The 27966-nt window shown below is 40.4% G+C and overlaps 1 protein-coding gene across 4 annotated transcripts; it reads left to right on the plus strand.

Moving 5' to 3' along the window:
* Positions 1 to 1116: 1116 nt before the first annotated feature.
* Positions 1117 to 27072, plus strand: LOC117312412 (RE1-silencing transcription factor-like). Of its 4 annotated transcripts, none has more exons than XM_033857079.2 (5): positions 1118 to 1267; positions 1388 to 1456; positions 7138 to 8041; positions 14368 to 14451; positions 21512 to 27072. In XM_033857079.2, exons 1-5 carry the CDS (start codon positions 1169 to 1171, stop codon positions 23458 to 23460), a joined length of 3105 nt encoding a protein of 1034 aa, XP_033712970.1. In that variant the 5' UTR covers positions 1118 to 1168; the 3' UTR covers positions 23461 to 27072. The 4 variants fall into 4 exon arrangements, with proteins under 4 accessions (XP_073661403.1, XP_033712970.1, XP_033712971.1 ...); XM_033857080.2 differs by lacking the exon at positions 1118 to 1267 and adding an exon at positions 2287 to 2489 and having other exon boundaries at positions 1283 to 1456; XM_073805302.1 differs by lacking the exon at positions 14368 to 14451 and having other exon boundaries at positions 1117 to 1267.
* The last annotated feature ends 894 nt before the right edge of the window (positions 27073 to 27966 follow it).

Genomic DNA, 27966 nt, shown 5'->3' on the forward strand with positions numbered 1-27966 from the left:
TTTGAGCTTGCTGTTTTCACTGTGTATAATGTTCCTTCCCTTATTTTCTACCTGTTGAAATTCTCCCAGTGCTCAAGGCCAGATCAGATAATCATCTACTGTGACGTTTCTAGATCCTCTTAGTTAGAAACTATCTCCCTCCTCTAAACCCCCAAAGCACTTGCTGCTACCTCTTTTATAAAACTGATAGTCCAACTTATCTAGATCTGGGTAGTCAGGATCTCGAATGCCACACTAAGGGGTTTAAGGGAGCCATTCAATTTCTGAGGACAGCTGTTATTCAAGACATCTAAGGCATTTCTGGTACAAAAAGAAGGGAAGGGGGCATGAAACTACTCTCTCTCTCTCTCTCTCTCCCTCTCTCTCTAGCATATTACTGTGTACCAGGTAGCATGCATGGGTTACCCCACTTTATAAACGTGGAAGCAGGTTACTCTCCAAAACTTGCTCAGGAAGCAGCCTCCACGTCCTCACCACCCTCTATACCCTCTGTAATCTGAGGGTAATTGCTACACTGAAATAGTGCTTTGAAGGCTCAGCAATGACCTTCCACGTCTAGGGACTTGTCCCCTCTGTCCTCATTCTCACAATTTTGAATCCACAACCTTCCTGTAACATTTTCTTTTCACAACTCACTAACTGCGTTTTTTTGGCTTACATTTTAAAATTTGGAAGGCATTTTTTACGTAGAAGCTTAAAATGAAGCTTAATTAGTTAAGGGTGGCGACTTGAAGAGATTCTTAAAGGTATTTTCAAGCACTTTAGACTTGAAAGGGAGGGTGACAAAGCTTATACATTTTTCTTTTAACAGTGCTGTTCTCATGCATGCACGCCAGGGCTGGGAGTTAACTTTTCTGTTTATGATGGAAATCAAGAAAGGGAGGCGGCCTCGCTTCTCTTTAGACCTAAGGGTCAGAGTTGGGGATCTGAGGAGGTCGAGGTCAGGGTCAGCTATCCGTCGGGGCGCCCCTAGCACGGCTGGGGCCCAGAGCAACCTCCTTCATCCAGGGGCGGGGCGCGCCAGGCGGCCACGCGCGGGGGCGGTGGAGAGGGCGTGTCCCGCGGGCGCGCGCGGGAGGCGGAGGGGGCGTGTCCCGGGAGTGGCGGCGGCGGCTGCGGCGGCGGCGGCGCCGCGGGCCGGGTGCGCGGCGCAGCCTTCTGTGCTGGAATGTGCGGCTCCCGAGAGCTCACAGCGCAGGAGCAGAGCAAGCGCCGCCGAGGTCCGGGGCCCCAGGTGGCGGCGGCGGCGGCGGCGGCGGCCGGGACGGTAGGGCGAGAGCCGGAGGCCTGAATACTCTCTGCAGCCCCTCTCCTGGGTCTTCGCGGGCCTCGACTGCCCCAGCGTCCAACTTTTCCGCCCTCTCCCTCCCCTCCCCCGAAACTCCAGCAACAAAGAAAAGTAGTCCGAGAAGGAGCGGCGACGCGGGTCTTCGCCCCTCCTCGCCCAGGAAGGCCGGTAAGCGTGGCGCGGTCTGGGTGACGGTTGGGTGGGGGCGGCGGGCCGGCCGGGCGGTCGTGGCGGCGGTTGCCGCGGGAGGGGGAGGGCGCGGAAGGACGCGGAGCGAGGCGCTGTCCAGGGCTGATTTGCAGATACTGTGGCTCCGGCGGTGGCGGCCGCGTCGGGCGGGGACTGGCGGCTGAACGGGATCGGGTTACACCGTCGCGGTCCGGGGGCTGGGCCGGGGGCGTTGGTGGGGAGCGGCGCGGCGCCGGGACCCCCTCCCCAGTTGAGGCCGGGCCGCCGCCTCCGCGCGGGCCCGGGCGTCCCTGGGAGTCTTGTCCTGAGGCCAGGAGCGGAGCTGCTTGGGGCCCTAGTTCTGAAACTTCCTCTCGTGCTCCTGCTCCAGGTCCCGCCGCAGCTCCTTGCTTGCCGGCGGTCCTCCCGCCCCCTCCCTCTGCGGCCTCTCCCTTTCGCCGGAAGGCGCCGTTGAGTGCGGCCGGGAGGGTTGAGTCAGCCTGGGGCTCGGGTGGTTCTGCCAATGGGGCTGGACAGCGATTTCTGCGATCGGGCCACCCCGCCGCCGGGGCCCTCTGCGTGGGGCCACCTAGCCGCCGCCGTCGGCGGGGTCGGGGCGCGCGTCCCGCGGGGCGCCGTGGGGGAGTGAACCCGCAAACTTCCGGGGCGCGGGGTGCCCCCTCCGGCGCTCGGGGCCCGGCGCCTCGGGAGGGCGCTCGCGGCGGCTCCTCGGCCCCCTGCGGAGGGCGAGGCTGGGGCCGGCGAGCAGCCGGGACGGCGGCGACGCGGTAACTTTCCTCCCTCTTCCCGGACTCCGGCGCGCGAGCCAGGAGGGGGCAGCCTGAACTGGGGAAGACTTGACCTGGCCCAGCGGCACCCCGAGTTTGCCCGTCTTGCAGTCTTTAGTGTTGGGGAGCCCAGGGAAAGGTTCAGGACGAGTGTGGCGGCAACTGGTGTGTCAGTGGTGCAGTGAGCGGGCCGAGCCGAGAGGAAGCGAGAGCTCCCGAGTTTGCAAAGAGCTGCTTTGTGTTTGGTACGTATTTTGAGAAAATGGCCGAATGCCTATTTGAGTTAGGAATGCCGCCGCCGAGGCAGGCGGTGGTGGCAGCAGCACGTAGGAATTCGCGTAGCACGTTGGGCTTTCGGACTGTGCTTGGACAGTCTTCCCGACCAACGTTAAAATCCCTTTGGGGATGGTAGTTAGAGTTTGGGAAGAATTAGAAATTACCGAGTAGTCTGGGCTGTTAAACCCTTGGACAGCGTTTGCTTTGTGTGATGGCATTTGATTCCAACTTTTGTTGGTACCTATGACTCAACCGGATTGTGTTTATGCACTTGGGTGAGACAGGATTACTTTTTGTATTTTGGGTTTAACATTTTTTTTTAGCCTTTGCCACCTATTTTGCTTTTTCTAATTCGCAGGAGAACACCTAATTTGAGAATTACACCTTTTAGATTGGAAAGTAGCATGGTTAAGACAGTTTATAAAAAAGCCCAACATGTTTTCAAGGTGATCTTGTTATGGCTCCGCCAGGCAAGTGGGCCAAGTCAAGCGCAGTGCAAGAAAGTTGCTGATTTGGAGCTGAGTTGTCCAGTTATTTTATTAGGGGGTTTGAAAGTTTCTGTATTTTCATTTGTGTATTTTTGTATACACCAAACTTCCCTTTTTACAGGAAGAAAGGTCCATAACTTTTGTTTACTTTGAAACAGGTCATCAAAAAAAGAAACTAAGTGGTACTTTAATGGTACTAAGTACGTTTTCAGAGTACATTGGACCCTTGAAACAACAGGAGTTTGAGCTGTATGGGTCCACTTATATGTGGATTTTGTTTTCCAAGAAATATATCGGAAAGTTTCTTAGAGATTTGCAACATTTTGAAAAAATTTACAGATGATACACATAGCCTAGAAATATCGAAAAAATTTAGAAGGTACCTCATGAGTGCCTAAAATATATGTAGATAATAGTGTATTTTATCATTTGCTACCATAAAATATATACAAATCTAATAAAAAGTTTAAATTTATCAAAAATTAAACAAACACAGACCACCCATGGCACCATTCCAGTCCAGAGAAATGTAAACAAATGTAAAGATGCAGTAGTAACTCATTACTGCCTAATATTAACTGTAGTCCATACTGTAGTACTGTAATAATTTCATAGCTACCTCTTTTTGCTGTTTTGGTGAGTGCAAGTGTTGCAGGTATCCACTCAAAACGTCTTGTGAGTCTAATCATTTCCAGGTGAGCAGTTGGTCTCTCCAGTAAACTGTGTTTGCAGTTAAAAAAAAAAAAAAAGTCACCTCTCGTAGTTCCTGAGCGTTTTTTATCGTGTTTAGTGTGATACCAGAAACCTTGAATAACACCGTGGGACCCATATGAAGTGTTCTAGTGATGCTGGAAATGCTCCCAAGAAGTAAAGTCATGGCATTAGAAGAAAAAGTTGAATTGCTTGATATGTACCATAAACTGAGTTCTGTAGTTTCTGTTACCCGCCATTTCAAGATCAATGAGTCCAGTGTAAGGATTGTTGTAAAAAAAGAAAAGGAAGTTTGGAAACTGTCTCTGCATTTTTGCCAGCAGACATGAAAGACTTACACTTTTTGCGAAATGCCTTTCTATCTCATTGAAAATGCATCTTTTACGTGGTTATAGCATTACTATAAGAAAGGCATACCTATAGAGTCTAATATGATTCGAGGAAAAGAGAAGTTATATGACGACTTAAAGCAAAAGGAAGGTGCAGTTTCTAAATCTGGAGAATTTAATGCCAGCAGAGGATAGTTTGGTAATTTTAGAAAAAAATATCAAGATACCAGAACCGGCTTTGAGTTCCCAGATGCCGTGAACACAGTTATTGAAGAGAAAGGCTGTCTGCCTAAACCAGGTTTTTAACACAGAGAAATGTGCCCTACTCTGGAAAAAATTGCCAAAAAGGTCATTCATTAGTAAGAAAGAGAAGTGAGCATCAGGATTTAAGGCTGATTGAAGACTAACATGTTTTGTGCGAATTGATTTTTTGATCAGGACTGCTCTTATCTATAAAGCTGCTAAGCCCACTATCCTTTTTTTTTTTTTTTTTTGGCCACGCCATATGGTTTACGTGATCTCAGTTCCCTGACTAGGGATTAAACCTGCGCCACGGCAGAAGCCTGGAATCCTAACCGCTAGGCCGCCAGGGAACTCCTGAAGCCCACTATACTTAAAGGGAAAAAAGATAAATACCAGTTGCTATTCTTTTGGTTGTACAACAAGAAGGCCTCGGCAATGAGAACACTTTTCTGGATTGGTTCCATCAGTGCTTTGTCCCTGATCACGAAGTACCTTGCAGTAAGGGACTGCATTTTAAAGTTTTTTGGTATTGGACAATGCCCCTGGCCACCTAGAACCATGAGCAACATTGAAGGTGTCAAAGTGGTATACTTGTCCCCCAACACAACGTCTTTGAATGAAGCCTGTATCGAGGTGTTGTAAGGATCTTGAAGGCTCATTACTTGTGGTACTCTATGAAAGGATTGTCAATGCTATGAAAGACAACCCCGATAGAACATCATGAAAGTCTGGAAGGATCACATCATTGTGATAGAAAAAGCTGTGAAAGCCAGCAAGCCTAAAACAATAAATTCCTGCTGGAGAAAACTGTGTCCAGATGTGCAAGACTTCACAGGATTTACGACAGCCAATCAAGGAAGTCATGAAAGAGATTGTGGGTATGGCAAAAAGGTGGGGGGGGGGGCGGTGAAGGGCTTCAAGATACAGATCTTGGGAATATTCAAGAGCTAATAGACACCATACCAGAGGAATTAACGGGAGTCGATTTGGAGTTAAGTGTTTCTGAGCCGGTGCCAGATGATGAGGAAAAAGACATGGAAATAGCAGTACCAGAAAACAAATTGACATTGGACAGTCTGGCAGCAGGGTTCCTTTTGTTGAAGACTACTTTTGACTTCTTTTATGACTTGGACCCTTGTGTGATACAGACACTAAAACTAAAGCCAGTGGTTGAAGAAGGATTAGTACCCTATAGAAACATTTTTAGAGAAGTGGAAAAGCAAAAAAGTCAGACAGAAATTAAGATGTATTTCCCTCAAGTTACACAGAGTGCCTCCCTCCTTCCACTTCCTCCACCTCTTCTGCCTCTGCACCTCTTTCTTCCTTCCCTTCCACTTCCTCTACCTCTTTCCACTCTGCCACTCCTGACTCAGCAAGACCAACCCCTCCTCTTCCCCGCCCTCCTCACCCTACTCAACTGAAGACAGAAAGATGAAGACCTTTATGATGATCCACTTCCACTTAATGAATAGTAAATAATCATGCCATTCAGTTAATAAACTTATCTGTTGGATATGTGTGTGTGTGTCTTGTGAAAATCTAGTAATCGTATAACAAGAGCTGGGAGACATTGTGTCATCATCGTCATTACCTAAGTATTCATTGTGTGCAAGACTTGTACAAAGGTATAAGATGATATTTAATATGAAATTAATAATGTATTAGTTTTTCTACTGCTGTATAACTTTGCTTTTAAATACTTACATTAAAATACAGTATGCCTCTTACAATTTGAGAAAGCGTATCAGCCTATCATCACATGTATGTAGTTTCTTAAAACAAAACAGTATTTCCAATACTATATTATGAATATGCCTTATACTATATGCTTAAAAATTTTGTGATTAATTCATTTGCATATAGGCTAGGCTACTGTGAAGCAGTCCTATTGATCACAATAGACTACCATAAAGCAATCATTGTTGCTGCTTCTTTATCAGTGCATTAATCGTTATACCTGTAAATAAGTATGAATTTCTTTTTCACATTATCTTTTCTCTTTTGATGCCTAATGTTAGTAATACGTGTAACATCTACAGTATTTTGCATCGTATAATACAATATTGATAAAGATACTGACAAGCACAATTCATCTTGTACACTATTATATAATGCACATAACATGCAAAATATGTTTAACTGATTGTTAATGTTATCCATAAGGCTTCTGGTCAGCAGTAGGCTATTGGTAGTCTAGTTTTTATGGAACCCAAAGTTACATGCAGATTTTTAACTGCACTGGGGATTGGTGCCCCTAACCCTCTTGTTCAAGGGTCAACTGTAGTTTATTCTTTTGGAGCTAGTTGAGTTCATATGAACTTCAATTCACTAACTATAGGCTTCTGCTTTTCAGGCTGTTTGTACTTAATAAATGCACAGGTAGCTTTTGGATTTTTCCCCTTTCTGATTCAGACCAGTAAACTTTTGAAGGGGGAGTTGAGAGGACAGCAGTTTACTGTTCATATATGGAATTTAAAATAAAATTTTAATTAGCACTAAAAATGAAGGTTACTTATATTTTTCCACTAGAAAAAGTAAAAGTGCTTGAGGGAAGGCAAGCCAGTGGTAGACCTAGTTGATGGATGAGTTGTGTCAAACGCTTGATAGAATTTTTTGTAGGGGCTCATAGAAATTTTTTTGATGACTGCAGTAAAGAGAATTTGGAATTACAAAAATATTGTAAAGGCTTATTTTCAGTAGTTAATGAAGCTGATTGAGTTTAAAGATTATATTGGAAAATGTATCTTTTTAAGTTATGAAGAATTACAGTGATGTTGTGGTTTTAGACCAGTAAAAGTTGTGTTTAAAGTGGTGCTTTCGTGTTATTTGTTTTGTTTTGAATGCAGAACACCGTTATGGCCACCCAGGTAATGGGGCAGTCTTCCGGAGGAGGAGGTCTGTTCACCGGCAGTGGCACCATGGGCATGGCCTTGCCTAACGACATGTATGACTTGCCTGATCTCTCCAGAGCTGAACTGGCTGCGCCTCAGCTCATCATGTTGGCAAATGTGGCCTTAACTGGGGAAGTAAACGGCGGCTGCTGTGATTACCTGGTTGGCGAAGAAAGACAGATGGCAGAATTGATGCCTGTTGGGGAGAACAACTTTTCAGATAGTGACGGAGAAGGACTTGAGGAGTCTCCTGAGGTAAAAGGCGAGCCCAGTGGGCTGGAAAACATGGAACTGGAGAGTTTGGAACTCAGTGTTGTGCAGCCGCGGCCTGTGTTTGAGGTGTCAGCTGCCTCAGAACCGTACAGCGCAAATAAAGATCTTCCTCGGGAAACACCTGTAGCAGAGGACAAATGCAAGAACTTGAAGACCAAGCCCTTTCGCTGTAAACCATGCCAGTATGAAGCAGAATCTGAAGAACAGTTTGTGCATCACATCCGAGTTCATAGTGCCAAGAAATTTTTTGTGGAGGAAAGTGCAGAGAAGCAAGCCAAAGCCAGGGAATGTGGCTCTTCCACTGGGGAAGAGGGAGATTTCTCCAAGGGCCCCATTCGCTGTGACCGCTGCGGCTACAATACCAATCGCTATGATCACTATACTGCTCACCTGAAACACCACACCCGAGCCGGGGACAATGAGCGAGTCTACAAGTGCATCATTTGCACGTACACCACAGTAAGCGAATATCACTGGAGGAAACACTTGAGAAACCATTTTCCAAGGAAAGTATACACATGTGGAAAATGCAACTATTTTTCAGACAGAAAAAACAATTATGTTCAGCATGTTCGAACTCATACAGGTAAGAGGACCTTTCTTGTTTATAAGTGTACGCTACCCCCCAAATAAAACACTTTAAAAATGAAAAATTTCAAACATCTCAGAAGAGAATGCCCCACTGCACCCATGGGTCCCCATCAGCTATACTCAAGAGTTATTAATATTTTGTCATATTTGGCAATTCAGTTTTTTAAATAACAGCTTTATTGAGATGTACTCCACTCCCACACAATTCATCCATTGAAAGTTAGAATGCATTGGTTTTACTGTGTTCACAGAATTGTGCAGCCAACACCACAGTCAATTTTGGGACATCTTCACCCCAAAAGGAAACCCCTCTCAGTGGTTGCTCCCCATTTCTCCCCAACACCCCTTAATTATTCACTTTTAAATTGACTTTCATTAAGGGGTCTCATTTTTTTTTTTTTTTTTTTTGAGATCCATGGGCCTCTCACCGCTGTGGCCTCTCCCGCTGCGGAGCACAGGCTCTGGACGCGCAGGCTCAGCGGCCATGGCTCACGGGCCCAGCCGCTCCGCGGCATGTGGGATCCTCTCGTACCGGGGCACGAACCCACGTCCCCTGCATTGGCAGGCAGACTCCCAGCCACTGCACCACCAGGGAAGCCCAAGGGGTCTCATTTTTTAAAAGCAGTGTTTGTAACTACTGATAGTTATGTTAACATTTTCCTGATGTGAATTGGTACCTTTGAGGACTGATTACTGGTCTGAACAAAATGGTTAGGGTAACCTAGTACTCTACTCTGTATCAGAAGTGAAAAGGGGCTCTGGAATGCTGTTTGCATCAGATCCCTTTTGCAGTAGTTGTCACTCTGCAGGACTGAACCCCATGCTGAAATGAGTCATACTGAGGAGAGGAATTGATGTTGCTTTGCTTAAGTGGTAGACATAAACAAGAAAACTTGCAGATGAAATTCTATTATAAGAAAGACCATGTGTAGCAAGATTCCTAAGCTCTAGTAGATGGCTTCTGTGTAATTTAAAGCTTTAAAATCTAGTTATGTAAAAGAATTTGCAATCTCTTTGGAATTTGTTATAATCTGTGATTGTCTCCAGGCTTCAAAACCATTTTATTACAAAAGTAAAAAAGTACACACACTTCACAATTACATGGCATAGGAAATGAGAGTTACTTGGGAATTCTACACCATTAATCACTTAACAGTTTTAATTAAACAAACTGTTAGACTAAACTAACCTCACCTGCAATATCATAAAACAAATCCCAGATACCATATATTCTTTCGCCCTAAGTACTTTATGTCCTTTCACAGTTTTGTGAAAACCTTGGGGCCTAATTTAGAATTGGCCATAATCTGTAGAGCTTTCAGGTAGTAACTGTGACATATGGTAAAAGTGCATGACTTTTATGTGTACACCTTTATGAATTTTTTTAAATTGAGGTATTATTGACAATGATGAAGTTTTACAAATATATATACTCATAGCCACCATGCAAGTCAGCATAAGGAATATTACCAGTGTTGGGACTTCCCTGGTGGTTCAGTGGTTAAAACTCTGTGCTCCCAATGCAGGGGGCCTGAGTTCGATCCCTGGTCAGGGAACTGGATCCTGCATGCCGTAGCTAAAAGATTCCCGCATGCCGCAACTAAGATCCAGCGCAGCCAACTGAATAAATAAATATATTTTTAAAAAGTATTAAAAAAAAGAATATGACCAGTGTCTTTGTCATATTAAATTTTGATTTTTTGGTGTCAGTTATATTTTGATACTTTCAAAATTGTTGAGTCACTGAACAGTTTAAAAATTTTCCCCAAAATCTAAAAATGTTTTCAACAATAAGTCTAAATTAGTTGATTTAAGAAATTTTTAGAATTAAAAAAAAGGAAAATGGAGAGAACTGGGAAAATTTCAGTTTTGTTGTATATTTTCAATTTTTTATGTATACTTTTTTAAAAATAGGATCTCTACTTTTTGCCATTTCTTAATTTTACGGTGGTTTCTTTTCACTTAATTACTGTCTAGGTGACTAATTTTAATGGCTGTATTTTATATACATCATCATTCATTACTTAACTTTTTCTCCACATTAAAGTTGCTATTTCCACAATAAGGTTATGACTTACATAGCTAACATTGGTTGTACATATCTCATTTCATTTTAGTGTTAAACTTATTTGGTCTTAATACATTTTTTATTAAAAAAATTTTTTTATTTATGTGTTTTTTAAATTAATTAAATTTTTTGGCTGCGTTGGGTCTTGGTTGCTGCACACGGGCTTTCTTTAGTCGCGGTGAGCGGGGGCTACTCTTCACTGCGGTGCGCGGGCTTCTCATTGCGGTGGCTTATCTTGTTGTGGAGCACAGGTTCTAGGCGCGCGGACTTCAGTGGTTGCAGCACGTGGGCTCAGTAGTTGTGGCTCGCGGGCTCTAGAGCGCAGACTCGGTATTTGTGGCACACGGGCTCAGTTGCTCCGTGGCATGTGGGATCTTCCTGGACCAGGGATCGAACCTGTATCCCCTGCATTGGCAGCTGGATTCTTAACCACTGCACCACCAGGGGAGTCCTGGTCTTAATACATTTTTTAACAAAATATTTGTTTTATTTTTGGCTGTGTTGGGTCTTAGTTGTGGCATGTGGGATCTTTCGTTGGGGTGTGTGGGCTTCTCTCTAGTTGTGGTGCAGGGGCTCCAGAGCGTGTGGTCTCTGCAGTTGTGGTACATGGACTCATTAGTTGGTGGAGCTCAGATTGCGTGGGCTCTGCAGTTGTGGTACACGGGCTCATTAGTTGGTGGAGCTCAGGCTCAGTTGCCCTGTGGTATGTGGGATCTTAGTTCCTGGACCAGGGATCGAACCCACGTCCCCTGCATTGGAAGGTGGATTCTTAACCACTGGAGCAGGAGGGAAGCCCCTGTCTTAATACTTTTAAAAAGCTTTTTCCCCCAGTATTACCTAATTTGTGGTTTTTTAAAAGAAAAAAATTTCAAAACAGTTTGTTGGTGTATAAATAGAAGGATAGTATTTATTATGTAAATTCTGAGAGTATCAGTGGTATTAAATGCATGGTTCTGAAAATGGTATTTATGGAAAAATTAATTCATCTAGTGCTGAAGAGCAGAGGAGATAAGAAGCGATCATCAGCAGGAATCACTTGTTTCTTATTTCTCCCTTAGGTAGCCTACTTTTCAGGTTCACTTAGTGGGTGTCTTATGTTCCTGTATTGAGTGCTCAGTGTTAGGTGCTTTCTTCTACTCTCTCCTAATCTTCAGAACAATTTACTGAGGAAGACGGTGTTTACTGAGGGAGAACTTCAGGCTTGATAGCCTAAAGTGATGTGCCCATGGTCATATACAACTAAGATTCAAACTTCTGAATCTCATTTTATAGGTAATCATCATGGTAGGGGGCTGAGGATTTCCATTTGAGTCTTCAATCAAAAGAGTTTTCATTTTGTGGTTTTGATATCTAACCAGTTCACAAATTTTACTTTAGTGCATTCATTTTTTTTTTAATGTATTTATTTATTTATATTTTGGCTGCATTGGGTGTTCGTTGCTGTGTGCTGGCTTTCTTTAGTTGCAGCGAGTGGGGGCTACTGTTTGTTGTGGTGTGTGGGCTTCTCATTGTGGTGGCTTCTCGTTGTGGAGCACGGGCTCTAGTCGCACGGGCTTCAGTAGTTGTGGCGTGCAGGCTCAGTAGTTGTGGTTCTCGGGCTCTAGAGCGCAGGCTCAGCAGTTGTGCACGGGCTTAGTTGCTCCGCTGCATGTGGGATCTTCCTGGACCAGGGCTCAAACCCATGTCCCCTGCATTGGCAGGTGGATTCTTAACCACTGCGCCACCAGGGAAGTCCTCACAAATTCTACTTTAAAAGATGATGTTTTTGCCTATATGTGTGACTGAAAAATTACTAGCACTTCTAGAGTATTTATGCCTATTTTGGTGAGTTGCACAGGCAGAAGCAACTTGTTTCGTTACGAAGAATTTAAAAGTAGATTATCCTTAGTTGATCCTTCACGTTAATCTGTAAGGGTATCAAATTTTTCTTCCGTTAACTTTTTTTGGTAACAGCTTGACTGATACACAATTGATGTACCATATAATTCACTGTAGATTGGCCTGTTCTGAACATTTCATATCAATGGAATCATATAATATGTGGCCCTCAGTGGCTACCTTCTTTCACTTAGTATAATGTCTTCAAGGTTCATCCATGTCCTATGTACAGTACTTGTTTTCCTTTTACTGCCAAATAATACTCTCTTGTATGGATAAGCAACATTTTGTTTATCTGTTTATCAGTTAATGGATTTTTGGATTATTTCCACTTTTTGGATATTATGAGTAATGTTGCTGTGACCATTCTTATACAAGTTTTTGTGTAGACATACGTTTTTATTTCTCTTGGGTAAATATACACCTAGGAGTGGAATTGCTAGGCCATATGGTAATTATGTTTAATCATTTGAGGGACCGGCAAACTGTTTTCCAGAGTGGCTGCACTGTTTTACAGTCTCACAAGCACTGTATCAGGGTTCCAAATTCTCCACAACCTAACAAATAAATGTTAACATCTGTTATTTTTGATTATAGCCATGTTGGTGCGTGTGAAATCTTCATCTCACTGCGGTTTTGTTTTAATTTCTCTTTTGGCTAATGATACTATGCATCTTTTCATGTGATTATTGGCCAATTATGTATCTTTTTTTACAAAAATACATTCAACATTTTTTTTTTTTTTTTGCGGTATGAGGGCCTCTCCCGTTGCGGAGCACAGGCTCCGGACACGCAGGCTCAGCGGCCATGGCTCACAGGCCCAGCCGCTTCGCGGCATGTGGGATCTTCCCAGACCAGGGCATGAACCCGTGTCCCCTGCATCAGCAGGCGGACTCTCAACCACTGCGCCCCCAGGGAAAGCCCACATTCAACATTTTTTAAGCTGTCTTAAAATTCATCCAGGCTAAAGTAGGCATTCTGTTACCATGAGCTATTTATGTCTAATCTATAGTACCAGCTAATAACAGCTGAACAGTTATTAGGAACACATTTCACACTTATCACCACATTCTCTTTTTATTTTTCACTCTGTCTATTCCTTTCCTTGTCCCATGTTATTAAATACATCTATTACTGTAATGTATAATATAGACAAAATAATAACTGTTGTTTATGTGCCAGGCACAGGGGTTGAATGCTCTACAGGTATTATCTTAAATTCTCACAATTCTAGAAAATGAAGGTAGTGTTACTGTTATAGATGAGGAGGCTTGCCTGAAGTCATACTTATTATCTTGTGGCCAAAAAATAGACAAAAACAAATTGTCAAGGTGTTTTTTTCAGTATATTTTGTGGTTGACAACGCCTGTCCAAAAAACACACATGTTCTGCCTTTGAATCTTAAATTCTTTAGTAGTAAATCACTGGTCTGTTATTGTCAGCTGGTCGCTGTCCCTGTGGCTTTATGAGTATAATTTAAAACTGACCTGAGTCTGGGACTTCCCTGGTGGCGCAGTGCTTAAGAATCCACCTGCCAATACAAAGGACATGAATATGAGCCCTGGTCCGGGAAGATCCCACATGCCGCAGAGCATCTAAGCCCGTGCGCCACAACTACTGAGCCTGTGTGCTAGAGCCCGTGAGCCACAACTACTGAAGCCCGCGTGCCTAGAGCCAGTGCTCCGCAACAAGAGAAGCCACCGTAATGAGAAGCCTGTGCACCACAACAAAGAGTAGTAAGTAGCTCCTGCTCGCCGCAACTAGAGAAAGCCCGCACGCAGCAACGAAGACCCAACGCAGCCAAAAAATACATAAATTTAAAAAAGAAAAAGAAAACTGACCTGAGTCTTCTATAAAACTTCTAATTATCACTTGAAATTTTTAGCTTAAAACAATAGCCTCCCCACTCAAAAATGTTATTGCTTTAAGCTAACAATTTCAAATGGTAGATTTATCATTTATAAGGATCCAAAAAATTACCCAAGCCATAGCATCAGAAAATTTGAGTACATGGTTTTGTTAAGGATAATTCTGATTTTCAGAAGTTGATTGATACTACCTGATCAAGATAATTTTTCAGTTCTTAATATTTGCTATTACACATGTAGCATTACTGTGAAAATTAAAAGGGCTGTAATTCAGAAAGCCAATGATACTTTTTCTTCAGCAAAGCAGAAATAATGTAGTTATGTGTATTCTGAATTAAGTCATTTACTGTTTCAATAAATGATAAAAACTGGCCATTTTGCCAATAATAGGGAGAAAAAATTCTTGGTAAAAAATTTTTGCTCAGTATTGAATAATGTATGTATTGTTAGTGAGAATTGTATTTGCCTTATTTTATTATTTGAACATTAATCATTATATTTTTGTAGGAGAACGTCCGTATAAATGTGAGCTTTGTCCTTATTCAAGTTCTCAGAAAACTCATCTAACCAGACATATGCGTACTCATTCAGGTTGGTAAGAAATCGGAATTTTTCTATCATTTTTAGTAAACTACCATTATAAGGAAGTTCTTCTAGACCTGGAACTGGGTCATTATTTATGATTTATTTTTAATATAATTTGGATATTTATATACTTTTAATAATTTCAGTGTGTGGCTGCTGGGTTCCAGGGATTCCTACTTAGCTGCTTTCCTGAAATTTGGATTTGTGCTCTTGAGAGTTGATAAGGTTTCTGAGGATTGATTAACAAAAGCCAAACTTTAAGGAATGATTGATAATCCAGGATCCCAGTTTATTAACCTATAATAAATAAAATACAGGACTATAACAAGTGAGAGATTTATCCACTCTAGAACTGAAATAATCATTGTCACCATCCAGAATTGGTCCCCGTTATGAAGGTATATAGATGGCAAAGTTAAAAAGCCAATATTAGCATAGGTGGTCTTGAATGGATAATTATTTCATTTTGGCCACACTGACCCTTGGGTGGTCCTAGAGATATTGACATGGTCCACAACTTCCTTTCCTTTTCTCAATAGATGTGTTACCATTTCATCTTGCATGAAATATTTCGTACTGGAGGAAATACATCCAGTTTGTATTTGCCTTTGTAATATTTTTGTAGGTATCACACTGGATAGTTCCCCCATCCTGCTAACATAGGAATTCGTTTCCCATTGTGAGCACAGTGAATGTTTGTTAAAGGGAATTGACATCTTACTAAGTTTTTTCACGGACTACTCTTTTTTTTAACATCTTATTGGAGTGTAATTGCTCTACAACAGTGTGTTAGTTTTTGCTTTATAACAAAGTGAGTCAGCCATACATATACATATATCCCCATATCTCCTCCGTCTTGTTTCTCCCTCCCACCCTCCCTATCCCACCCCTCTAGGTGGTCACAAAGCACTGAGCTGATTTCCCTATGCTATGTGGCTGCTTCCCACTAGCTATTGATTTTACATTTGGTAGTCTATATATGAACATGCCACTCTCTCACTTTGTCTCAGCTTACCCTTCCTCCTCCCCATGTCCTCAAGTCCATTCTCTATGTCTGCGTCTTTATTCCTGTCCTGCCCCTAGGTTCTTCAGAACTTTTTTTTTTTTTTAGATTCCATATATATATGTTAGCATACGGTATTTGTTATTCTCTTTCTGACTTATTTCACTCTGTATGACAGACTGTAGGTCCATCCACCTCACTACAAATAACTCCATTTCATTTCTTTCTATGGCTGAGTAATATTCCATTGTATGTATGTGCCACATCTTCTTTATCCATTCATCTGTCGATAGACACTTAGGTTGCTTCCATGTCCTGTCTGTTGTAAATAGAGCTGCAATGAACATTGTGGTACATGACTCTTTTTGAATTATGGTTTCTCATGGTATATGGTAGTGGGATTGCTGGGTCAGATGGTAGTTTTATTTTTAGTTTTTTTTCTTTAACTTTTTTAAAAATTTGTTTTATTTATTTTTGGCTGCATTGGGTCTTTGTTGCTGCGTGTGGGCTTTCTCTAGTTGCGGTGAGCGGGGGTTACTCTTCGTTGCAGTGAGCAGGCTTCTCATTGCAGTGGCTTCTCTTGTTGTGGAGCATGGGCTCTAGGCACACGGGCTTCAGTAGTTGTGGCTTGCGGGCTTTAGAGCGCAGGCTCAGTAGTTCTGGAGCACACATTTAGTTGCTCTGCGGCATGTGGGCTCTTCACGGACCAGGACTCGAACCCTTGTCCCCTGCATTGGCAGGCGGATTCTTAACCACTGCACCACCAGGGAAGCCCTATTTTTAGTTTTTTAAGGAATCTCCATACTGTTCTCCGTAGTGGCTGTATCAATTTACACTCCCACCAACAGTGCAAGAGGGTTCCATTTTCTCCACACCCTCTCCAGCATTTATTGTTTGTAGATTTTTTGATGATGGCCATTCTGTGAGGTGATACCTCATTGTGGTTTTGATTTGCATTTCTCTAATGATTAGTGATGTTGAGCATCCTTTCATATGTTTGTTGGTGATCTGTATATCTTCTTTGGAGAAATGTCTGTTTAGGTCTTCTGTCCATTTTTGGTTTGGGGTGTTTGTTTTTTTGATGTTGAGCTGCATGAGCTGCTTGTAAATTTTGGAGATTAATCCTTTGTCAGCTGCTTTGTTTGCAAATATTTTCTCCCATTCTGAGGGTTGTATTTTCATCTTGTTTATGGTTTCCTTTGCTGTGCAAAAGCTTTTAAGTTTCATTAGGTCCCATTTGTTTATTTTTGTTTTTATTTCCATTTCTCTAGGAGGTGGGTCAAAAAGGATCTTGCTGTGCTTTATGTCATAGGGCGTTCTGCCTGTTTTCCTATAAGAGTTTTATAGTGTCTGGTCTTACATTTAGGTCTTTAATCCATTTTGAGTTTATTTTTGAGTATGGTGTTAGGGAGTGTTCTAATTTCATTCTTTTACATGTAGCTGTCAGTTTTCCCAGCACCTCTTATTGAAGAGACTGTCTTTTCTTCATTGTATATTCTTGCCTCCTTTATCAAAAATAAGGTAACCACATGTTCTTGGGTTTATCTCTGGGCTTTCTATCCTGTTGCATTGATCTATATTTCTGGTTTTGTGCCAGTACCATACTATCTTGATTAGAGTAGCTTTGTAGTATAGTCTGAAGTCAGGGAGCCTGATTCCTCCAGCTGTGTTTTTCTTTCTCAAGATTGCTTTGGCTATTCGGGGTCTTTTGTGTTTCCATACAAATTGTGAAATTTTTTGTTCTAGTTCTGTGAAAAATACCAGTGGTAGTTTGATAGGGATTGCATTGAATCTGTAGATTGCTTTGGGTAGTATAGTCATTTTCAAAGTGTTGATTCTTACAATCCAAGAACATTGTATATCTCTCCATCTGTTTGTATCCTCTTTAATTTCTTTCATCAGTGTCTTATAGTTTTCTGCATACAGGTCTTTTGTCTCCTTAGGCAGGTTTATTCCTAGGTATTATTTTTTTGTTGTTGTAATGGTAAATGGAATGTTTCCTTCATTTCTCTTTCAGATTTTTCATCATTAGTGTATAGGAATGCCAGAGATTTCTGTGCATTAATTTTGTATCCTGCTACTTTACTAAATTCATTGATTAGCTCTAGTAGTTTTCTGGTAGCATCTTTAGGATTCTCTATGTATAGTATCATGTCATCTGCAAACAATGACAGCTTTACTTCTTCTTTTCCGATTTGGATTCCTTTTATTTCTTTTTCTTCTCTGATTGCTGTGGCTGAAACTTCCAAAATTATGTTGAATAATACTGGTGAGAGTGGAGAACCTTGTCTTGTTCCTGATGTTAGAGGAAATGGTTTCATTTTTTCACCATTGAGAATGATGTTGGCTGTGGGTTTGTCATATATAGCCTTTATTATGTTGAGGTAAGTTCCCCCTGTGCCTACTTTCTGGAGGGTTTTTATCATAAATGGGTGTTGAATTTTGTCGAAAGGTTTTTCTGCATCTATTGAGATGATGATATGGTTTTTCTCCTTCAATTTGTTAATATAGTGTATCACATTGATTAATTTGGGTATATTGAAGAATCCTTGCATTCCTGGGATAAACTCCACTTGATCATGGTGTATGATCCTTTTAATATGCTGTTGGATTCTGTTTGCTAGTATTTTGTTGAGGATTTTTGCAACTCTGTTCATCAGTGCTATTGTCATGTAGTTTTCTTTCTTTTTGACATCTTTGTCTGGTTTTGGTATCAGGGTGATGGTGCCCTTGTAGAATGAGTTTGGGAGTGTTCTTCCCTCTGCTATATTTTGGAAGGGTTTGAGAAGGATAGGTGTTAGCTCTTCTCTAAATGTTTGACAGAATTTGCCTGTGAAGCCATCTGGTCTTGGGCTCTTGTTTGTTGGAAGATTTTTAATCCCAGTCTCAATTTCAGTGCTTGTGATTGGTCTGTTTATATTTTTTATTTCTTCCTGGTTCAGTCTCGGAAGGTTGTGCTTTTCTAACAATTTGTCAGTTTCTTCCAGATGGTCCATTTTATTGGCATATAGTTGCTTGTAGTAATCTCTCATGATACTTCATATTTCTGCAGTGTCAGTTGTTACTTCTCCTTTTTCATTTCTAATTCTATTGATTTGATTCTTTTCCCTTTTTTTCTTGATGAGTCTGGCTAATGGTTTATCATTTTTCTTCTCAGGACTACTCCTTTTAAGATTAAAAAAATATTTTCTTAAGCAAAAATTATTTTCCTCTCGCCAAATACTTGATGGTTACTATGGAGGCACTTTTTTTTTTTGGCTGCACATCCTTCAGGATCTTAGTTCCCCCACCAGGGATTGAACCTGTACCCCCTGCAGTGGAAGCGCAGAGTCCTAACTGCTGGACCACCAGGGAATTCTGTGGAGGCGCTGTTTAATAGCTGGGTCATTTGACACATTTTATGGTTTGAGAGTCTTTTTATGAATTTTAGATTTTTTTTTTTTGGCCACTCCAGGCAGTATGTAAGATCTTAGTTCCTCCACCAGTGATCGAACCCGTGCCCCTTGCATTGGGAGCTCAGAGTCTTAACCACTGGACTGCCAGGGAAGTCCCTAGAATAATTTTTTAATAATTTTTATTAAGGTTTAATTTACACATACCAAAATGCACGCATCTTAGGTATATGGGGCAGTGACTTTATGTTTTCTCTTGTTTGACTACACCATCTAGGTGGAGACATGAAATGTTTTACCACCTTCAGAAAAGTTCCCTCCTTACCCTTTCTAGTCAGTACTCCCATAGTCCCCCCTCAACTGATACTCTGACTTACGTTAAGAAATGTAACATCTTTCTGTAAAATATTTTTGAGATAGATTTCATGCTGCATTTTCAGAACTCTAAATTTATTGCTGAGTAGTATGCCCCTGTTACTCACTAATTAAAATTTCCCTTGTTACTCTTTCTGGGCTCTTCTTGATAAGCATGTGTAAAGCTTGTAAAACTCCCTTTTTGAATTTGCCTTACATCTATAAATTCATTTGGGAAGAATTAAACAGACATCTGACATTTATAAAGATGAAAAGCAGGTAAATTTTACCAGAACTGGAAAAGGGAATTAAGTTAAAACTGTTGGTACAGGGCAAAAGAATTTTCATTTAGCTAGGTATTAATAAGCTAAACTTGATGAATTGATTTTCCAATACAAGAAGGATTTGATGGCAATAAAGCAAAAATGGGGGTGGGGTGAATGAATCAAATAAATGATGTCACAGTTTTATACAGACTCCTAGGAACTCCCATTCTCTGACCGTTTCACAGGTGGGGGCTTGCATCTTGTTTGATTCTGGCTGTGAAAATACTCTCATTCATTAGGGCTTATAAAATGATGACATTTTCTTTATAATTCTTTTAAGAGCACAACTATTTTCCTGAAGAGATAAACTCCATTTATCAGCTGTTTGTTTACTCAAAAGTAGGATTTATGTACTAAGGCAGGATAGGCACATGAAATCTTCCCTTTTGTTTACCTATTCTAAAACTTACCAGTTCATTCCAAAAGTGATGCATTACAGGTAATGTGTATTGACTGCTTGGCTATCTATCCTTTGCTAAGAGCTCTATGTGGATTAGATTATTTATAGTTCACAACACTTAAGAATATTTTACAGATGAGGAAGTTGAGCCTTAGAGAGTTTTCAGTACCTTGCTCAAGACTTCACAGTAAGTTGCAGAGCCCATATTTGATCTCCGCACGTATTTTTACTGTAGGACAAGTTTTTAACCGTTATGTCACATACCTTTTCCCCATTCTGTATCTATATATGTTAAGTAAATGTCTCCATTCAAGTCATTCAATGGAGAGGACAAGATAGGGCGAAGTATAGAGTGATGTAGCATATTGTTAGAAAACTCTATTTATGAATCTGTTAGTGGATTAATAATGGAAAAGAGTTGTCCAGTTAGCTGCGTTTACAATCTGACATGGGCAGATAAGTTTTTGTTTTGTGATCGAGTATTCTATCATCAGACATTTTTTAATCATGTAAAGCTCACCATCTACATGGTTTTACTTCATGTCTGAGTAGTTTTGCTTTATGAAAACATTAAATAAGATTTGATGTGAATTTGAGAATGTTTGAGAGATGAATTTTCATAAATGTCAATTTCCATTTTTCTGCTATGCATTCCATTGGACCAGTGGGGTATGGATACCATTTGGTAATATTTGCTAGAGTGTGATCTAGATGGGTATGTATTCAGGTAGAATGAGTTAATCTTAATGCCTTTAATTTGGGGGTTGGGGGTGGGCTTCTAGTCTTGTATGTACGTGTGATTACTTTCTTTGCTAATTTTATATACCATATATATTTGTATGCCCCTTTTCATTTACCTAGTTTCTTTGCCCATTCTTTAGAAGAAGGTGGGAGAAAATCAAGAAAAGATTTCTGACTTGTTATATTTTTGCTGCAGAATAGAAACTCCAGCAGTGAAAAAGTTTGCTAAGTAAAACTTGACTCAGCTCTTGCCACGATGCACAAAAGGGTTAAATTTAAAGGAAAATCCTTTTTGCTCCCTGAAGACAAAGCATTCTTTTAAAACTTTCACACAGAAGGTCTGGGAGTGTAGCCTAGAGTGTATAATATTTCTTTTGAAGTCTCAAGGTTTATCTGAACTGTATGGGATTTTTCTGTTCTATTCCATTATACATTTGTTTTAACTAAACATAAAAACTTTAAAATTATCTTATCTCTTTGAGTGCCTTTGCCCCAAAATTAACATCAAGAGCCCAAGTCACTTTTCCAGTAATTGTGTATTTCTTGATGAATCTGTGTCCTTTATTAGTGCTGGAGAGCCCTAGCTTGATGAACTTTTTTGAAGATGGTGATTAACTGATATAATTATTCTCCCATTTGTTATGAGAATCAATGTCAAGAGATAGAGGAAGGATATACAAATAAATATGGTAAATGTAATTTGCATGATAAAGTCTTCAAGAAATAGTTTTGGTGGTTTTTTGTTTGTTTGCTTTTTTACATATATCCAATTCCTTACAAGTATGCTTGAGTAAATCTTGAATTCATTTCTTAATGTATGCCTTCTGCAACGTCTCTCGTTTACCTTCAGGTGAGAAGCCATTTAAGTGTGACCAGTGCAGTTATGTGGCCTCTAATCAACATGAAGTAACCCGTCACGCAAGACAGGTTCATAATGGGCCTAAACCTCTTAACTGCCCACACTGTGACTACAAAACAGCAGATAGAAGTAACTTCAAAAAACACGTGGAGCTACATGTTAATCCACGGCAGTTCAACTGCCCTGTATGCGAGTACGCAGCTTCCAAGAAGTGTAATCTGCAGTATCATTTCAAATCTAAGCATCCTACTTGTCCTAATAAGACCATGGATGTCTCAAAAGTGAAGCTAAAGAAAACCAAAAAGCGAGAGGCTGACTTGCCTGATAACAAAATCACCAATGAGAAAACAGAAACAGAGCAGACAAAAATGAAGGGGGATGTGACTGGGAAGAAAAACGAGAGGTCTGTAAAAGTGGAGAAAAAAGATAATGTTTCAAAAGAGAAAAAGCCTTGTAGTAATGCCTCAAGCCAAGTGACTACGAGAACTCGCAAATCGGCACTGGAAGCTAAAGAGATGGATGTGCACCCAGGAAATAATGCAGAAAAAAGCTGTAAAAGCAAGAAAAGCAAAAGGAAGACAGAAGCTGAAGCCCGTTCCTTACAAGAACGTGTGAATGATGAGGAACCTGTGACAAAAAAGAAAAAGAAGGCAGAAAGCAAATCCAGAAATAGTCAGGAAGTGCCGAAGGGTGACAGCAAAGTAGAGGAGAATAAAAAGCAAAGTAGTTGCATGAAAAACAGTGCAAAGAAGAAAACTCTGAGAAGTAAATCATGTAAAAAAAGCGGCAAGCCTGCTCAGAGGAGGCCCACTCAGATAGAGCCTCCTCCTCCCATGGAGTCTGCTGAGGGGGGGCCTGTTCAGACGGAGCCTCCTCCCGCTGCCCCCCCATCTCCTCCCCCTCCCCTTGCCCCCGAGCGGCATGCTGAGGTCGAGGTTGTTCAGACGGAGCGGCCGCCTCCTCCCCCTCCACCCCCATCTCCTCCTCCACCTCTTTCCCCCGGGGGGCATGCTGAGGTCGAGGTTGTTCAGAAGGGGCCTGTTCATGCGGAGCCTCCTCCTCCCGTGGAGCCGATCCCCAAAAGGTCTCCTCACAAAGATAATGGCAAGGAAAAGTCCAACATGCAGAGTGAAATGGCGCAGAAGGAGCAAGTCCTTATTGAAGTTGGCTTAGTGCCTGTTAAAGACAGGCAGGTTCTAAAGGAAAGTGCCGGTGCACAGGATCTCTTACCACCATCACCACCTCTGCCAAAGGAAGACTTAAAAGAGGAAGAGTCAGTAGACCAAAAATTAGTCCCTGCAGGCGAAGGACATAAAGAAGCTCCTCTTCAAAAAGTGGAAGCAGAAGAGGCAGATAAGAGTCTAGCTGGTCTTGCTGCTGTTACCAAGGCATCTGCCAGTATTTCATCCTCTGAACAAAACTTGAATATGCCAGAGGGTGAAACTTCAGATGGTAAACGTCAGGCTGACGCTATGCTTTGTGAAATGAAGATGGACGCTGATGAGAAGAAAACAGAGAATCCCCCCGGCAGAGACTCGGCGGTTGAAGAACCAGCTTCACCACCACTTCTTCCTCTACCGCTAGAAAAATGTGAAGCACTGTCCACAGCTACTGTGGCATCACCTCCTGTCACCGTGGCAGGAAATGAGTCTCAGGAAATGGATGAAGACGAAGGCATCCACAGTCATGATGGAAGTGACCTAAGTGACAACATGTCAGAGGATAGTGATGACTCTGGATTGAATGGGGCTCGACCAGTTCCACAAGACACTAGTAGAAAAAGTGGAAAGGAAGCCTTGGCAGTCAAAGTGGCCGAGGGAGATTTTGTTTGTATCTTCTGTGATCGTTCTTTTAGAAAGGAAAAAGATTACAGCAAACACCTCAATCGCCATTTGGTTAATGTATACTTCCTTGAAGAGGCAGCTCAAGGGCAGGAGTAAATAAACTTTCGGCAAGGCTTCAGTTCTTAGTTTGTAAGGTCTGTGACATTTTGTATTCATTTGTAGTAATAGACAACCTTTTGTTTTTAAAATTGCTTTAATTAGTATCCAATCTTGATTTTTAAGTGGCATTCTTTTCCTTAGGAATCCGTGTACCTATTGATGTACACATTTTAGCAAAGCCAAGGGAGTTAATGTAATAAACCAGCAGACATCTAAATCTATTAGCTTTTGCTTTTAATTGAACCCAGAAGGCCAAGGTGGTATTAGAGCATTCTATCGATTTGTTCAGCTATAATTTGTGAGTTTTTTCCTCATGTCTATCTTCCTGTTTCACGTTAGTTTATTCTTAGTTCCTTGTTTAGCTCTGTAAAAATTAGCATACTTAAATAGCAAATTACTTGAAGAATTTGCCTGCTTTATATAAAGTTAGCACTTTAAAATTGTTTTAGAGATGAGAAGAGACATTTAAATTGAAGAGAAATTCTCCCAACAATGGATGTTATATCAGTCCAGGTATTTACTTCCTGAGTTTTGATCAGTATATGTGTTTTGTGTATGTCAATCGTCATAAAAAGTGGTTTTGGTGGGTTTTTTTTTTTTTTCGGTGCTTTAATGCCTTAAGATGTTGCACATTGTTGTTTTTAACCTATGCAGTTAAATTTTTTCTAGAAATAGCATTTGTGTTGTAACACTTTATATCTATATATGCATGTTTATTTTGACCTCTTTGGAGGGATGCTTAAGTCTTGTTTGCAAAAGAGCAGTTTTCTTTTCCCCTGCTGCAATTGTCTTTTTTGCAGAATATTAGTCTGTTCAAATTTGTGAGCAAATGAAAGATGCCGGTTCAGTCCATTGATTTTGATTTTAACATCTTATATCTATGCCAGAATCTGTATTTCATATAAGTTATTTATTTTAAATTGATGTGGTGAATCACAGCTCTCAGTTTGAACTTTACAATAAATAAACCACTAGGCTCCATACTGAATGGATTTTTATCTCAAGTACCAACCGTAAGTAAACTTTTGGCCTGTTTTAGTAGATTTGCTTCCTAAATGTATGGTGTTAAATCGTATCTTAGAGGAAAACCTCTTCTCATAGATGGTTGGTGTATTTATGGCTACTCCGCTGAATAAAGAACTGTAATTTTTATCTGGAAGCTGCAAATCTGGAATTAGGAGGCATAGTTACTCCTTCAAGTTATACAGGATTATCAGTTTGTGAGATTCCAAAGCCATAGCAATTATGTGGAAAACCTAGGATGAGAAAGGGTAGTATGAGTGCTGGTAGACCAGCTGCTACTTCCTGTGAATTCAATGAAAAAGGCCTGGTGAAAGTTAAGTTCAGTCCAGATTAAAAAATCATACTTTCTCAGGGATGTCCTGGCTGTTCCCGGGACAGCCTTTTTCTACAGGTGAGGCCTCAAATGAATAGAAGCTATTCTGGTGTTCCTACAGGACCACTTTGTATGGAAAAGAGTATGTACCCCATATTTGTTAGTTGGTTCTTTGGCCAGTCACCAAAGAATATGAAAGACTCTAACATAGGTTTTTTTCCTTGCTGATAAGTTATTCATTACAGTAAAATAAAATATGATCCCAGTAGGGAACTTTGATTCCGATCCTCCCATGTTCTATTCTGAAGTAACCACTTTATATTTCATTTATTTTCTTTTGTCTGGTGATCTCTGAGGCAGGTTTCAGAGTTTGGCAATGCAACATGAAAGATTAGGAAAAGTATTAAAGTGTGGGTAGAAAACTTATTAACCTGAGAGTGAAATTTAAGGTAAAAGACATTTGAACCTTGGAATTGGCTGGGAGGCCAAAGATTTAAAGAAGCAGAAGATTTTCTCAAGACATGAGTAAGTTGTTTGTTACTGGTGTGTGTTTTGTTGAATTGTAGGTGAATTCTCAGCTCTGACAATCATTGTCATACAGATCAATCTGCAAATATTTATGTTTTAAAACTTAAATTATAAAGCTAGTTAAACCTTTCTAACAACTAGATTTAATATTCATGGATACATTTTATGTTAAAAAGTTACCTTTTACAGTACATATGAAAATATTTGTGTTAAGTTCAAATTGGAGATTGGGAATCAGTTTGGGGAAGAGGTTTTGTGGATTCTTTGACACTTCAAAAGAAAAAAATATGACTTCTGGGGAATTGGACTAATTTTCTTATTTAGATTTAAAACTAGAATTCCAAAAACAAAAATGTGAAGGAAATTAAAACCCCTTATTATTAAAGTGATCTGTGAAAACATTGTTACTGGAAATTGAATGAACTTGAGGCCTTTCCTCCAGAAAACAAGGACTTGATTGTCAGGCCTATATTAGGTTCTGAACCTTAATGCCATGTATTTGTTCTTATTAAAAATTGTTTCATTGAAAAGTATATTAGTAATATGAACTTCTGGTCTAGTTGGGAGTTCTTCCATTTGAAAAATGTGCTATTTGCATGAGACTGTTTGAATCTTTTTGTTTTCTCAGTTTCCCCTCCACTGGATAGGATTGAAGCTAGACTTTTCCCTTTTGATAACAGAATAAAAAGTGAACATCTTGTTTATAAATTGATGTTTAGTATTAGAGTGAAAGTTGAAATACTTAGAATACATTATAAGCCTAATGCTAGGTAGCCTTGTAAAAATAGATCTCTTTTAACTATCTTCTGCACCTATATTCACATTGCTTTTCAAGATATTTTAAGTTATATTTTTTTCCTCTTTTCAGAGCTGCTTCTTTGGGGCTCTTTTTTTTTTTTTAATTGAGGTGTAATTCACAAAGGGCTACATTTTATTGATAAGGCTTCTTATAACTATTGCTAGATGTTTTGCTCTAGTCTTCCAGGAAGGGCCATTTTATTTTTTAGAGTCATTTCTAAAGTCATGTGGTCCTTAACTTTGGGGACTCTTGCATCTGAGTGCTAATTCAGATTTAAGCCTAAGTAACCTCATTGCCTCTCACCCCATGAATGTTGACAATGGATGAAATACTTTGCTGTAGTTCTGGACTAAAATGCTGGGGAAGAAACTTAATTTTCTTTTTTGCACAAATCAGGAAAACAGCTACTGTGCAGAGTTTCCTTTTGACCTCAGCAGATGAACTGGACTGATAGTGTTAATTCAGATTTAAGAAATTATCTGAATCTTGGTTTGAGTTGATTCGGGATCTACATGCAATATTAACTAGATCGGATACCTTTTATATTTTCACATGTATGCATAGGCTTTCCTCACCCTCATCAACATCCATTAGTTATTGAACTTTGTGAACTGGCATTGAAACATTACAACAATGTTTTGTTGCACCAGTTTTGTAAAGTTTTACAGTGCAATACCTGTTACTTTTCAGAGACAAACCAAAGGTTAATTTCTCAAGGATCTTGCTGTTTGCTTTAGCAGCATTTGATGGAGTATCTTTTTTATATATATATACATTTGTAATAGATGAAAAATAAACCAGATTGCAAATCCTTTTTTTTTTTGAAGCAAACCATGTACCAGGTTTTTGGTCCAAATTGTGTAGGATAAGTTAAATTGCATTCTATTAACCCATATGAGTGTATTTCTGTATGCATAGTTATGTTGAAATAAAGTTTTAAAAAGCATTTTATGCCTTTGTTTATTTTTGGTACATCAAATGTCAAGGAAGCCAAATTTATTTGACTGGAGCTGCAAGTGTATTAATAATTCTCAAAATATTTTCCCCCTGATAACCTAGAAGTAGAAAGGTTGTGGAAGTCTTTATTTGGGGTAAACAATCCAGTGGGTAGTAGTCCAAATCCTCTCTTCCTATAATCTGCATTCTGGGAAGTGGATGTGGAGGTAGGGGAGAAACAACCTGAAGACAATTTTATAGGAAGTTTTATGCAGTAATATTTTCCAAACCACAGGTCCCCTTAACAGTTGTAATATACACGTCCATTCTCAGTAGCAGGCCTGGTATCAGTAAATTTTCACGCACAATTGGAAAAAGATGCATTGAAGGGAAAATAAGATTAAGTTACATTGAGTGTTCACTGAATGCTAGGGCAGTATTTTAAGGATTTTACTCTACTAGTGGAAGTCTGAGATGAAAGTGAAATCCAAGGGAAAGTGATAAGCCATACTGTAGTAAGGTTCTGCTTCCTTTGTTAATGGAAATAAACAGTTGTGCTTTATGTTGAAGGCTTAGGTATTTTTGGACTTGAGAGAAAAGGGAGAGTGAGTTGGAGAAACATCAGAACAACTGGATTGCATTCTGTCCTGATGTAGCAGGTGACCTAGAAGATCGTGAGTCAGGAAAGAATGCATATTTTTTGTTGAATTGATGAGTGATTCACCCTCTTTCCCCTCCTGCAAGACTTTATCAGCGAAAAGCAAAATGAATTTCCACCATTTATTTTATTGGCATGGTGGAATCGATAACAAGTATGAAAATTTCTGCCTAACTAAGGATATATGGGGAGTTTATCACGAATATATAAATGTTATTGATGTGTGACTTGGTTTGTTACCCTCAA

Source organism: Tursiops truncatus, chromosome 5 (genome assembly GCF_011762595.2).
Source record: "Tursiops truncatus isolate mTurTru1 chromosome 5, mTurTru1.mat.Y, whole genome shotgun sequence".
NCBI classification, from domain to species: domain Eukaryota; kingdom Metazoa; phylum Chordata; class Mammalia; order Artiodactyla; family Delphinidae; genus Tursiops; species Tursiops truncatus.

Excerpts from the sequence above, each read along its gene's own strand:
- LOC117312412 (XM_033857079.2), top strand. The coding sequence starts at position 1,169 with ATGTGCGGCTCCCGAGAGCTCACAGCGCAGGAGCAGAGCAAGCGCCGC. Across the intron at positions 1,268-1,387 it reads CGGCGGCGGCGGCCGGGACG|CAACAAAGAAAAGTAGTCCG; the intron begins GTAGGGCGAGAG and ends CCGAAACTCCAG. Across the intron at positions 1,457-7,137 it reads CTCCTCGCCCAGGAAGGCCG|AACACCGTTATGGCCACCCA; the intron begins GTAAGCGTGGCG and ends TTTTGAATGCAG.